The sequence below is a fragment of the Engystomops pustulosus genome, chromosome 5 (genome assembly GCF_040894005.1).
Source record: "Engystomops pustulosus chromosome 5, aEngPut4.maternal, whole genome shotgun sequence".
Lineage (NCBI taxonomy): Eukaryota > Metazoa > Chordata > Amphibia > Anura > Leptodactylidae > Engystomops > Engystomops pustulosus.
The window spans coordinates 32,608,074-32,621,454 of record NC_092415.1 but is presented as its reverse complement, the minus strand read 5'-3'; the positions used below and the strand labels follow the sequence as shown (position 1 = coordinate 32,621,454).

At 43.8% G+C, this 13,381-nt stretch overlaps 1 protein-coding gene across 10 annotated transcripts in view; it reads left to right on the top strand.

The window, feature by feature from the left end:
* C5H8orf88 (chromosome 5 C8orf88 homolog) overlaps positions 1–13,381 on the top strand; it is a 50,092-nt gene that overhangs the window by 415 nt on the left and 36,296 nt on the right. For 4 of the 10 annotated variants that reach the window (XM_072151555.1, XM_072151554.1, XM_072151556.1 and 1 more), the window contains exons 2-6: positions 3,331–3,429; positions 5,596–5,663; positions 8,960–9,047; positions 11,488–11,586; positions 12,910–12,977. In XM_072151555.1, the coding sequence (XP_072007656.1) occupies positions 3,331–3,429; positions 5,596–5,663; positions 8,960–9,047; positions 11,488–11,586; positions 12,910–12,977 (422 nt within the window). Of the gene's footprint in view, positions 1–14; positions 223–2,688; positions 2,816–3,330; positions 3,430–5,595; positions 5,664–8,959; positions 9,048–11,487; positions 11,587–12,909; positions 12,978–13,381 lie in introns of those variants that run through there. The other 6 variants (XM_072151557.1, XM_072151562.1, XM_072151559.1 and 3 more) reach the window with 5 other exon arrangements.

The window sequence follows — 13,381 nt, the reverse complement described above, 5'->3', positions numbered from 1 at the left end:
GTAATGGGGTAGGAGCTACATTACGGGGTCTCCCCTCACAGCACAGAGCGGGCTGTGCCGCCATTATCAGTGCAGAGAGACCTCTCCCTGTATTATCTGTGTGGGACCCCCCAGAAATACAGCCACTGCTGTACTGCTCATACTGGGAACACTTGGGGGATGTCTACACAGAGTGACCCCCAAAACCCACCGCCACCATTAACCCTTGCATAACCAAGAATGGTAAGCGAGGTGTAAAATCGTATCCATTGTAGCCGTACTGCACGTTGTGTGAATTTACGGAGAATGTGGACGCATGTGCCGGCATTATGGTGTCACTCAGGCGTAACAGAGGGGGGTCATTGCCTCCTTTCTCCAGGACCATCCCTGTATAGGGTTAATGCATTGTGCCTTATAAATAACAAGTAAAAATAGACGTTGCTGAGTCTTCTGCGTGTTTTCGGATGTTGCTTCGTTGTCTCAAAGCGTTCAGGAAAGAATTTGCATAAATATCGGTGTCACGCAGGTGTATTACAATCCTCTCCAGCCATGCCCATCCGCACAACTCGTGGTCAGATCACAGCCTCCTTAGAGGTCAGTGGCAGACGGTCACAGTGTAACAGCCTGTGAAGCTGCAGCACGGACGGGCTCTGGTCCATCAGATGTATCAGAGCCCTTCTGGCTCATTAACCCCTTCCCGCCGCGGCCCTTTTTCGATTTTGCGTTTTCATTTTTCACTCCCCACATTCAAAAATTTGTAATTTTTTTATTTTTCCATGTACAGAGCTGTGTGACAGCTTATTTTCTGCTGTCACTTCAAAATGGTGGTATTTAATATTTCATGCCATGTACCGGGAAGCGGGAAAAAAATTCCAAATGCAGCGAAATTGGTAAAAAACCGCATTTGTGTCGTATTCTTGTGGGCTTGGATTTTACGGATTTCACTGTGCACCCCAAATGACATGTCTACTTTATTCTTTGGGTCGGTACGATTACGGGGATACCAAATTTGTATAGGTTTTATAATGTTTTCATACATTTAAAAAAATTAAAAAATTTTGGGGAATTTTGCCATCTTCTGGCGCTAATAACTTTTTCATACTTTGGTGTATGGAGCTGTGGGTGGTGTCGTTTTTTGCGGATTTTGATGACGTTTACAATGTTATCATTTTTAGGACTGTATGACCTTTTCATCACTTTTTATAGAATTAAAAATAAAATTTTAAATGGCAAAAAAGTGCCATTTTCGACTTTGGGCGCGATTTTCCTTTACGGGGTTAAACGCAGTGAAAAACCATTTTCATATTTTGATCGGGCATTTTCGGACGTGGCAATGCCTAATGTGTTTATGATTTTTACTGTTTATTTATATCTATATCAATTCTAGGGAAAGGGGGGTGATTTGAATTTTTAGGTTTTTTTATTATAATTTTTTTATTTTAACTTTTTTTTAATTTTTACTATTTTTCAGACTCCTTAGGGTACTTTATTCCTAGGTTGTCTGATCGATCCTATCATATACTGCCATACTACACTATGGCAGTATATGGGGATTTTACTACTCATACATTACCATGTGCTGACAGCACATGGTAATGAATGGGTTAACCCGAAGTAGCTTCGGGTCTTCGTGAGACCCGAAGTTACCATGGCGACGGATAGGCGCTCCCCGATGACGTCACGGGGAGCGCCGATCCACGAAAAGATGGTGGCGTTTGCGCGCCGCCGACACCTTTGCCGGCGGCGATCAGCGGTAAAACACCCGCGATCAGTGCCGGCACCGATCGCGGGTGTTACTGGTAAGCCTTTGCTGCAATATGCAGCAAAGACTTACCGGCTATGGAGACGGCTCGGCCCGCGAGCTCTCTCCATGTACCGGGACCCGACATGTGACGTACTATTTTAAAAGTTGATTTTATAAGGAAGGAGGCCAGGGATAACAAATATAACCACAGTCACGTTGCCTGGATCTATGAGATGGATTTTGATTTTTTTTTTTTTTTTTTTTGGGGACTTCTGGACATCTCTTATAGAAGTGAACAGTGGTGCCCAACTCCAGTCACATGGTGCTCTGGCAGACTCCCTCCTTCCTCCAAATTTCTGAGGGTCCATCCACGTTAGACCACCCCAATAACGATTAGGTGATTGTGGTGCCATAAGAGATGGTGTCATCCCTTTGGTTATTGGGGTCCCTTTCCTAGCTGCCCGCTCCTGATGTATACATTTTAGTATCTTTGTGTGTGTGTGACTCTTGTGGACACAGAAGGGGGCGCTATAGTGTACTAACATTTTTATGGCATCAACGTGCGAGCAGAGGAGCATTTGGGGGCAGATTTTTCGCTTTTATTTGTTAAAATCTTGCAGACCCTCTTATGTCATTGCACTTTGCAGAGTAGTGATGGGTCGTTCACGAATGAGCCGGCACATTCATGTGAATGACGTGAACCGGCTCACCAAACCCCGCCCCTAAATGGCTCGCCACGCCCCCTTTAACCCGATAAAATCGTGTTAAAAGTGGTGTGGTGAGGAGGGACTGACTGACCTGTGGCTCCCTATTATATATTTAATAGGGAGCCGTTTAGGAGCCAGAAGAGCTGGACTTCATATCACTATTGTGGAGTGACTGCGCTTGCAGTGTGACCTCCGTGTACAGGGGCGTGACCTGTGACCTGTAGGGGGGAGTCAGCAGGGGGAGGCTCGTAGTGGTAAGTTCTCTGTATTTCCAGAGGGACAGGCGGTTCTGAGCTCAGCAGTCGTCTCTATGGGTCACATCACAGCCTGGGGTGTAGTGGATGGTAAAACCTGGCATGTCCTGACATTTCTGCAGGTTATTACTGTATGTATATCTGTACACTCCTATACATCGCTATGGATCGTGTTTTGGCTCGTTATGGTTATCAGTACATGGCGTGTAGCCTGCGGCTCTGAGCCTCTGTTGTCTCTCAGTGAGCCGCGGTTATTCTTCTGCTTAATTACCCCCCCAATGGCGTCTCCTCTCTGGTGCCAACACCGCCACATATTCGACTCAGCCGCTTTATTTAACCCCTTAAAATAGCGCTCGGTGCTTTTCAGCAAGTTGATATGGTTTGTATAATGAAAAGCTTTACAATTTCTATTCACAGGAAGTAAACAATGAAGCTTTCTATAGAATGACCGCAAGCAGAGATCTAGAAAAGCGTGATGCACTGCACTCATTTGGCTCATTTGCATACAGATAAAAAGTGGGATTCTCTAAATTGAGAGATTACTGATAGTTTGACTCCTTTATAGCCCTCTCTGCTGTTTAACATTGTGGGGAGATTTGGGGAGTTTTTAGACCCCTTTTAAGTGACTGTTCTGTCGTCGTGTTAGATTGTGAGTTGCTGCTGAGCAATGAAATGGAGGACAGAAGATTTCTACGGAAATCGCTGCAGCCAGCCAGACCCATCCGTAGGACGTTACCTGACACTGGTGAGTAGCTTCCCTCCAATCTGAGGCTCTATAAAATGTAAAGGGTAAGTAGCCGTAATCTGCCCTAACATTACACAGCAGAAACCTGCCGCCAACACCTGGGATCATTGCTGACATCAATCATTAACCCTTTAAAGGGGTTTGCCTATAGGGGCAGCACTCTGGCTCAGTGGTTAGCACTACAGCCTTGCAGCACTGGGGTCCTGGGCTCAAGTCCCATCCAGGTCAACATCTGCAAAGAGTTTGTATGTTCTCTCCGTGTTTGCGTGGGTTTCCTCCAGGTCCTCTGGTTTCCTCCCGCACTCCAAAACATTAGATTGTGAGCCCCATGGGGACAGATATGACAAGCTCTGTGCAGCGCTGCAAATTTGTGTGCGCTGTATAAATAAAGAATTATTATTAAGATGGTTCTCAAATTTTAATCCCCTAGTGATGCTTATACAATAAAGCCCTTAACCCCTTACTTTGCAATTTTACTATCTGTACTTTCATTTACCTTCAGAACATTGTACTAGTATCTAACACCTAGAAAGAGGATGAGACAATGAGAATCATGAGATGGATATAAAACACAATTCAACCGCAAACCGAGAAACGTGTAATTTAATAGATATTCTCTTTATTAGGGAGAGCACAACGTATGATAGACTGCACACACTATATTATGTTGTGCTTTCCTTAGAGATGTCATTTTTTTCACTTTTTTTTAATAGATTTTTAAAAAAAATCTATTAACCCCTTAAGGTTGCAGCCAGTTTAAAGCTTAAGGCTCAGCCCGATTTTCTTTTTTTTTTTTTTTGGGCTTTTGAACACTGAACACTGTTACTGTTACAAAGCGATTCTGAGATTTGTTTTTTCCCCACATGTTGTACTTCATTTACAACATAGGCATAGGCTGACACTGTGTTTTTAAGATGACGTCACAGACGCCATCTTACTGGCACTGCATGCAGGCATCTCTGGGGTCCCGATCGGACCCCAGTGATGCCACAGCAACGATCGTGCCCCCCGATCGTGGAGGAAAGACCCCCCCCCCCCCAGAGGCAAGTTAAATGAGGCACCCCGACCGAGGGTGTTACACTGGGGTGCCGGCTATATGTTACAGACGGCACCCCGTGTTTCCCGATGCTGGTTCGGCTCAGATCTTGAGCTGAACCGGCATCGGCTCTGCGTCCGATATATTGGACACTAAGCGCTAAGTTACCACGCTCAGTGTCTGATATATCGGCCGCAGAGCGGCAAGGGGTTAAATGGTGTGTTTTCTTTGTTTGTTGTTGCATGTGACCTTATGTAGCATGTCATAGGTTTTCTCATTTATCTTTAGTAGTGCTGGTCCTAAGTTTCTTTATTCTAGGATATAAGACACAATGACACACTCAGTTCTCCTGCCTCACATATAAAACACAGTCAGCTCTGCTATGTCACCCCCTCTTCTCGGATCCAGTGTTTATCTTGTCTCTAGAGCTGCTGCTGGACAGGAGGTTCCCCTGTCTGTAGTGCTCTCTGCAGGGTGAGAGGGGCACCCTGTAATACAAGAGAAGCTACAGGAATCTACCCGACCATAGTCAGGGGTTTATGGTCGTATCTAGGGACAACCAAAATGTAAGTACAGGACTGATAGACAGGTTGGAATTAGATCTGTGAAATGCTGTATTATTGTTAATATACAAATTTCTTAAATTTTTTTTTGTGGTAATACCCCATTGTTAAACCCAACCAGAGCACTCAAATGCTGGTTATTAATCTGCATATCGGGTCAGATCTTCTCTGCTGCCATGACAGCCTGGAGCCTTAACGAGGCAAAAGTTTGGGCTTTAGGTAGAAGGGGAGTTAAAAAACAGGAACTTAATGTGTAACAATGGCGGTGAAGTCTTTATAACCATCTGAATTCATAGGGGTGACATCTCCTAATGCTGAGGATACGGTTTAGCCTCTTATGTAACCATAATTCTAGGGCTGTGAGGTGTGTCCCCTATGACCAGGTAAGTATAGATGTAAGTCTCTGTTCTGGGGAATAGTGTGGTATCACTCTACATGTTACATCTATATAAAGTGTGGTTGGGTTGTGACTTTTGCAAACATTGAGATGAAGAAACTTGTGAGTTTTTACACAGCCACATCCTGCAGCAATATTCTGTAATCTACATCCAGTGTCTTCTTCTGCAGGAACCAAATTCATGGTCAACATCCAAGCCAAGTTCACCGATAACTACAGAGACAGCAATTGTAACCTGGTAAGATGCTTCCTTCTATAACCAAGATACTTGTCTATGTGGCATCTTCTAATCCAAAGACCGGAGGAGTTGCTGTGACTCCTTACAGAGTTGAACGGTTTTCTCTATAATATTAAACTATACTGGTGAAGGTTTATGGGCCTAAATCCTCCTGACGGATTCCCTTCAATCCCTTAATGACCTATGACGTACTATTATGTAATGGCAACATTATGTGGGTATGGAGAAGACTTACAGGCTGAGTTCTCTCCGTGCATCGGAGTGTTAAATGCCAAAATCAAGGAATTTAAATACCTTTACGACCAGAGGCTGGTTTCTGAAGATCTGTTACAATGTGCCTGTGGCACTTTGTAATAGATCATGTGTAAAATCCCCATATACTGCCATACTGTAGTATAGCAGTATATGGTAGGATCATTGAGACAACCTTTGGGTTAAAGTATCCTAGGAGGTCTTAAAAAAATAACTACACAGGCAGTCCCCAGGTTGCGTACAAAACGGGCTATTTTTAAAAATCACAAACATTTTGGGTATCTGGAAAATGGCATGCACATGTTATTTTTTTTTTTCTTTTTTGCAACATATAAAAAAATGTAATAAAATGTGATCAAAGGGTCCTACAAAATGGTAGCAAATTAAATGTCTGCCTATCCCGCAAAAAAATTACATCGCACACAACTCCATACACCGAAGTAGGGAAAGGTTTTTAGCGCAAGAAGATGGCGAAATTAAGACTTTATTTTTTTTGTACAGAAGGTTTTAATTTTTTTTAAACGTATTAAGGCACAATAAACCCTGTATAAATTTAGTCTTTCCGTGATTGTACAAACTTTAAAAAAAAAAGTAGACATGTCAATTGAGGTGCACAGGGAAAGCCATAAAAACCAAGCCCACAAGAATATGGCGCAAATGCGGTTTTTCACCAATTTCACTACATTTGGAAAAAGTTTTTTTTCTCCGATTCCCAGTACACGGCACAGAATATTACAGTCATGGCCATAAGTTTTGAGAATGATACAAATGTTAATTTTTACAAAGTCTGCTGCATCAGGTTTTATAATGGCAATTTGCATATACTCCAGAATGTTATAAAGAGTGATCAGCTTAACAGCAATTAATTGCAAAGTCAATATTTGCCTAGAAAATGAACTTTTCCCCCCAAAACACATTTCAACTTCATTGCAGGCCTGCCTTAAAAGGAGCAGCTAATATCGTTTCAGTGATTGCTCCAGTAACACAGGTGTGGGTGCTGATGAGGACAGGGCTGGAGATCAATTTGTCACGATTAAAGAGAACCCGTCAGGCAAATTAACCCCCTAAACTGAATAGATTTTCATAAACTGCCATTAGAAAGCATTGCCCCTATCCCTTCATTGTCCCTCTACATGCCTGTAAACTTAAGCAATGAGGTCCTAAAGCTGTATGCAAATGACCTGTGAGATTTCCAATGAGTCATTATCATATTCAAGCTGCCTGGCTTATTCATGAGTGGAGACGCAGCCACACCGACAGTGCTTGACTGACAGCCTGTATAATGATGTGAGGTATAATGGTGTATTGGCTCCTCCATGTGCTTCCTGGTGCTGCCTGTGTGTATGAGATACTCCTATACAAATGACTGACAGCCTTTATAATGATGTGAGGTATAATGGTGTAATGGCTCCTCCATGTGCTTCCTGGTGCTGCCTGTGTGTATATGAGAGAGAGAACAGCTCCAGGCAGCCATGTTATAGCAGAACATGTCAGGTACTTGTGTAGCTGATGTCTGTCTCTGACACGTGTATTAGGAGGACACTCCAGGTCAGCAGATAAAGCACAGACACTAGCAATGTTTTACTATACATTACAATACATTACACACAGACATGGGCAGGGGTGACTTCTCTGCCTCTGGCCATGTGACCAGCCTCATTTACATAATAAAGAAACAAGGATATTACAATGATTAATGTATGAATTAACTAGATAAAGGTTGGGATGGATCCTTCTGTTAACCATGGTTATCTCTAAAGAAACACATTGCACTGCACAAAACTGGCCTAACAGGGAAGAGCTAGAAAGATTGCATCTCAGTCAACAATGGCATCATCAAGGAATTCAAGGATAGAGGTTCCATTGTTGCCAAAAAGGCTCCAGGGCTCCCACAAAGGACCAGCAAGTGCCAGGACCGTCTCTTAAAAGTTTTTGAGCTTTGGGATTGGGCTACCAGCAGTGCAGAGCTCAGAAATGGCAGCAGGCAGGTGTGAGCGCATCTGCACGCACTGTGCGACTGCGGAGACTCTTGGAGCAAGGCCTGGTGTGAAGGAGGGCAGCAAAGAAGCAACTTCTCTCCAGGAAAAACATCAGGGACAGACTGATATTCTGCAAAAGGTACAGGGAGTGGACTGCTGAGGACTGGGGGAAAGTCATTTTCTCTGATCCCCTTTCTGATTGTTTGGAACATCTGGAAAACAGCTTGTTGGGAGAAGACAAGGTGAGCGATACCACCTGTAAAGCATCCTGCAACCATTCATGTGTGGGGCGGCTTCTCAGCCAAGGGAATCGGCTTTCTCACAGTCTTGCCTAAAAACACATCCATGAATAAAGAATGGGACCAGAATCTCCTCCAAGAGCAACTTCTCCCAACCGTCCAAGAGCAGTTTGGTGATCAGCAATGCCTTTTCCAGCATGATGGAGCACCTTGCCATAAAGCAAAGGTGATAACTAAATGGCTCAGAGATTTTGGGACCATGGCTTGCAGACTCCCCAGATCTTAATCCCATTGAGAACTTGTGGTCAATCATAAAGAGACGGGTGGACAAACAATAACCAACAAATTGTGACAAAACGCAAGCAGTGATAGTGCAAGATTGGACGGCTATCAGTCAGGATTTGGTCCAGAAGATGATTGAGAGCTGCCAGGGAGAATTGCAGAGGTCCTGAAGAAGAAGGGTCAGCACTGCAAATACTGACTTGCTGCAGTAACTCATTCTAACTGCCAATAAAAGCTTTTGTTCCTCATAATATGATTGCACTTGTATTTCTGTATGTGATAAAAACATCTGACAAACCAGAGGGCAACAGATAATATTTGTCATTCTCAAAACTTATGGCCATGACTGTATATCTGATTCAGCAGTTCCCGAGAGCCAATTTACATAGATTTATTGATAAAGTAAAGCAGTCCCTGCATGGGTGTGCACGCCGCTACGTGTGACTGTGCTTGGTTTTCTACAAAGTGGGAGATTTCCTTTTGAAGGGGTTAATAATTGGGCAAACCTTCTTATAGTGACATTTGTTCCTTGTTTCTGCTGCAGTTGTGCGCCATTGGAAACAATCACCATGTCTTTAAGGATCCGGTACCTGAAAAACCGACTGAAGAATCTCCTGTAAATACTAACAAAGGTAACTCTGTATAGAAGACCACAGTATAGAACAGTTATGGTGGGCACAGAAAGACCCCTTAACATTTACTGTTTCATTGCAACCAATTGGTAGGATCAAAAAAAAGTGTTTTTTTCTTGCTCATTGTGCGCACTGCCTCCCAACTTGAAAGAAAAAAACCTACCGTATATGCGCTGAGTTTTTCAGCACAAAAAAAGACACTGTACTCCCCTTTCCGATGTCCCCCGTAGGTCCTCTTCTGCTTCCAATGCTCCGGTGCCTCTTCGGGTTCTTGCGATGCCGGCGGCTCGCAAACTATGACATCGGCAAACGGCTGATCCGTTCTGTGTGCCGGCCGAGTGCGAACACCCGAGGAGTGGAAGCAGAAAACTAATTGGGTACTGGTATATACGGTAATATAAATATTTCTGCTAATTTATTATGACCATGTGGTATTTCAGTTTTAAGTATTCAGCCCCTTTGCTCAGTGTTGAGTAGACGCAGCTTTGGGGCTAGTACAGCCAGGAGTCGTCTTGGGAAGATGCAACAAGTTTTTCACTCCAGGATTTGGTGATCCTCTGCCTCTTCCTTGACACAATGGGGCAGATTTACTTACCCGGTCCTGTCGCGATCCAGCGGCGCGTTCTCTGTGGAGGATTCGGGTTTCGATTCACTAAGGTAGTGCGCCCGATGTCCACCAGGTGTCGCTGCTGCGCTGAAGTCCGTCGGAGTTCAGTGGAGTTCACCAAGCTATCCTGGGTGCAGGTAAGTGCGTGTCAAGCGATGCGTCAAAAACCCGGGGCAATTCAGGGAAAATCGGCGCAAAACGGTAATATTTGGGTAACCCGGCGGAAAAACGCGATTGGGGCCCTTAGTAAATGACCCCCAAAATCTCCACCTGCAGTGAATCTAAGATCCTCTTCCTTGCAGATCCTCTCCAGTTCCCTCAGGTTGGTTGGTGAATGTTGGTGGAAGCCATTTTCAAGTCTCTCCAGAGATGCTCAATTGGGTTTGGGTCCGGACTCTGGCTAGGCCAGTCAGGAATAGTAAAAGAGATGTTCTGAAGCCTCTGCTTTATTATTTTAGCCGTGTGCTTAGGGTCATTGTTTTGCATCAACGTGAGAGAAGAGGAGCATTGTGGGGCAGACTTTACTTTTATTGTAAAGTTTATCTTGCAGACCCTCTTGTGTTGGTGCGGGTTGTGGTGTAAGTGACGGCTTGCAGTGTGACCTCCGTGTACAGGGGCGTGACCTGTGACCTGTAGGGGGGAGTCAGCAGGGGGAGGTTCGTAGTGGTAAGTTCTCTGTATTTCCAGAGGGACAGGCGGTTCTGAGCTCAGCAGTCGTCTCTATGGGTCACATCACAGCCGGGGTCCTGGGGTGTAGTGGATGGTAAAACCTGGCATGTCCTGACATATCTGCGGGTTATTACTGTATGTATATCTGTACACTATAGATCGCTATGGATCGTGTTTTGGCTCAGTTATGGTTATCAGTACATGGCGTGTAGCCTGCGGCTCTGAGCCTGTGTTGTCTCTCAGCGGGCATTGTGCTGGACAGCCGGGGTTATTCTTCTGCTTAATTACCCCCCAATGGCGTCTCCTCTCTGGTGCCAACACCTCCACATATTCAACTCAGCCGCTTTATTTAACCCCTTAAAATTGCGCTCTGTGCTGTGACTGCGAAGTGTCCACTTTCAGCAGATTGATAATGTTTGTATAATGAAAAGTTTTACAATTTTCCAATCTTCTAGATCTTCTAGATCTCTGCTTGCTTTCAATCTATAGGAAGCTTCTAGCTTGACTTACAGTAGATAAAATACGGTCCCTGGTCATGTGATGTGACACAGGTGCACGGCTCGTTGTATCCCTGGTCATGTGATGTCACACAGGTGCACGGCTCGTTATATGTAGGGCGGTACGGTGACTGAGTGAGTAGCGTTTCTGCCTTGCAGCGCTGGGGTCCTGGGTTCGATTCCCACCCAAGAGTTTGTATGTTCTCTCTGTTTTTGCGTGGGTTTCTTCCAGGTACTCCGGTTTTCTCCCACACTCCAAAAACATACTGGTAGGTTGTTTAAATTGTGAGCCCCATGGGGACCAATTTGACATGCTTTGTGCAGCGCTGCGTAATCTGTGTGCGCTATATAAACAATAATAATATTATTAGTATTAGTATTATATCCCTGGTCATGTGATGTCACACAGGTACAGCTTTGATTACTCTTTGTGATATAATGCGTATAGAATGAAGCTTTTTATAAAAAGACAGCAAGCAGAGATCTAGAAAATTGTGATGCACTGGCTCATTTGCATACAGATAAAAACTGGGAATCCTCTAAATTGAGAGGTTACTAATAGTTTGTATGTAACTCCTTTATAGTCCCCTCTTTCCTATTTTTCTTCCTGGGGAGATTTGGGGAGTTTTTAGACCCCTTTTAAGTGACTGTTCTGTCGTCGTGTTAGATTGTGAGTTGCTGCTGAGCAATGAAATGGAGGACAGAAGATTTCTACGGAAACCGCTGCAGCCAGCCAGACCCATCCGTAGGACGTTACCTGACACTGGTGAGTAGCTTCCACCCAATCAGAGGCTCTATAAAATGTAAGTAGCGGTAATCTACACAGCAGAAACCTGCTGCCAACACCTCGGATCATTGCTGACATTAATCACTAACGCTTTAAAGGGGTTTGCCTATAGGGGCAGCACAGTGGCTCAGTGGTTAGCACTACAGCCTTGCAGCACTGGGGTCCTGGGTTAAAATCCCAACCATCTGCAAAGAGTTTGTATGTTCTCTCTGTGTTTGTGTGGGTTTCCTCTGGGTCCTCCGGTTTCCTCCCACACTCCAAAATATACTGGTAGGTTGTTTAGATTTGTAAGCCCCATTGGGGACAGGGACTGATTTCGCAAACTCTGTGCAGCGCTGCGTAATCTGTAGGCGATATATATAAATAAAGGAATTATTATTAAGATAGTGATGCTTACGCAAAAGATCATTCAAACCCTTTAGTTTGCGATTTTACTCGGAAGCAATAAGTGGTCATTGTAAAATTCAGCAGTGTGGGTCACACTAGCTGAGCAGTCACTTCATGATCCCTCTGTGCTATGAGATGCTGTGTGCTGGCAATGTGCTTATATTATCAGGGTGCAGGTTTATATACACTTTCATTTACCTAATGAACATTGTACTAGTATCTGACACAGAAAAAGAGAGAATCATGAAATGGATATAAAACACAATGCAACAACAAACAAAGAAACGTGACATTTCATTTAATAGATATTCTCTATCCAGGGCCAACTAAAATGTAAACACAGGACTGATAGAGACAGGTTGGAATTAGATCTGTGAAATGCTGCATTTTTTGTTGAGTAGAGAATGTAGAGTATATTTAAGAAATTTGTCTTTGTGGGAATAATCCTTTAAGTGTCAAACCCAACCAGGGCACTCAAATGCTGGTTATGCATCTGCATATCGGGTCAGATCGTCTCTGCTGCCATGACAGCCTGGAGCCTTACCGAGGCAAAAGTTTGGGCTTCACGTAGAAGGGGAGTTTTTACATATTGAGTTTCTGTTTTTTAACGGCGGTGAAGTCTTTATAACCATCTGAATTCATAGGGATAACATCTCCTAATGCTGAGGATACGGTTTAGCCTCTTATGTAACCATAATTCTAGGGCTGTGAGGTGTGTCCCCTATGACCAGGTAAGTATAGATGTAAGTCTCTGTTCTGGGGAATAGTGTGGTATCACTCTACATGTTACATCTATATAATGTATGGTTGGGTTGTGACTTTTGCAAACATTGAGATGAAGAAACTTGTGAGTTTTTACACAGCCACATCCTGCAGCAATATTCTGTAATCTACATCCAGTGTCTTCTTCTGCAGGAACCAAATTCATGGTCAACATCCAAGCCAAGTTCACCGATAACTACAGAGACAGCAATTGTAACCTGGTAAGATGCTTCCTTCCATAACCAAGATACTTGTCTATGTGGCATCTTCTAATCCAAAGACCGGAGGAGTTGCTGTGACTCCTTAGAGTTGAATGGTTTTCTCTATATTATTAAAGGGAACCTGTCACCAGGAACCTCATTTTCACTTACGACAGATTGTAAAAGCCAATGACACCTGCAGTGCAAATCTGCCTTTCTGCCTTTTCTAAGCATTTGTATTACAATATAATTGTGTGTTATAACTTACACTTGCACCCTGACAAAATCCTTGGGTTTTGGGTTTTTGTTTGGATGCATTTAAAAAAAAACATGTGACTTGTCTGAGCTGCAGGCTGCCTCCATCTTCTGTGCTCCTGTATGGAGAAGACTTACAGACTGAGTTCTCTCTATGCATCGGAGTGTTA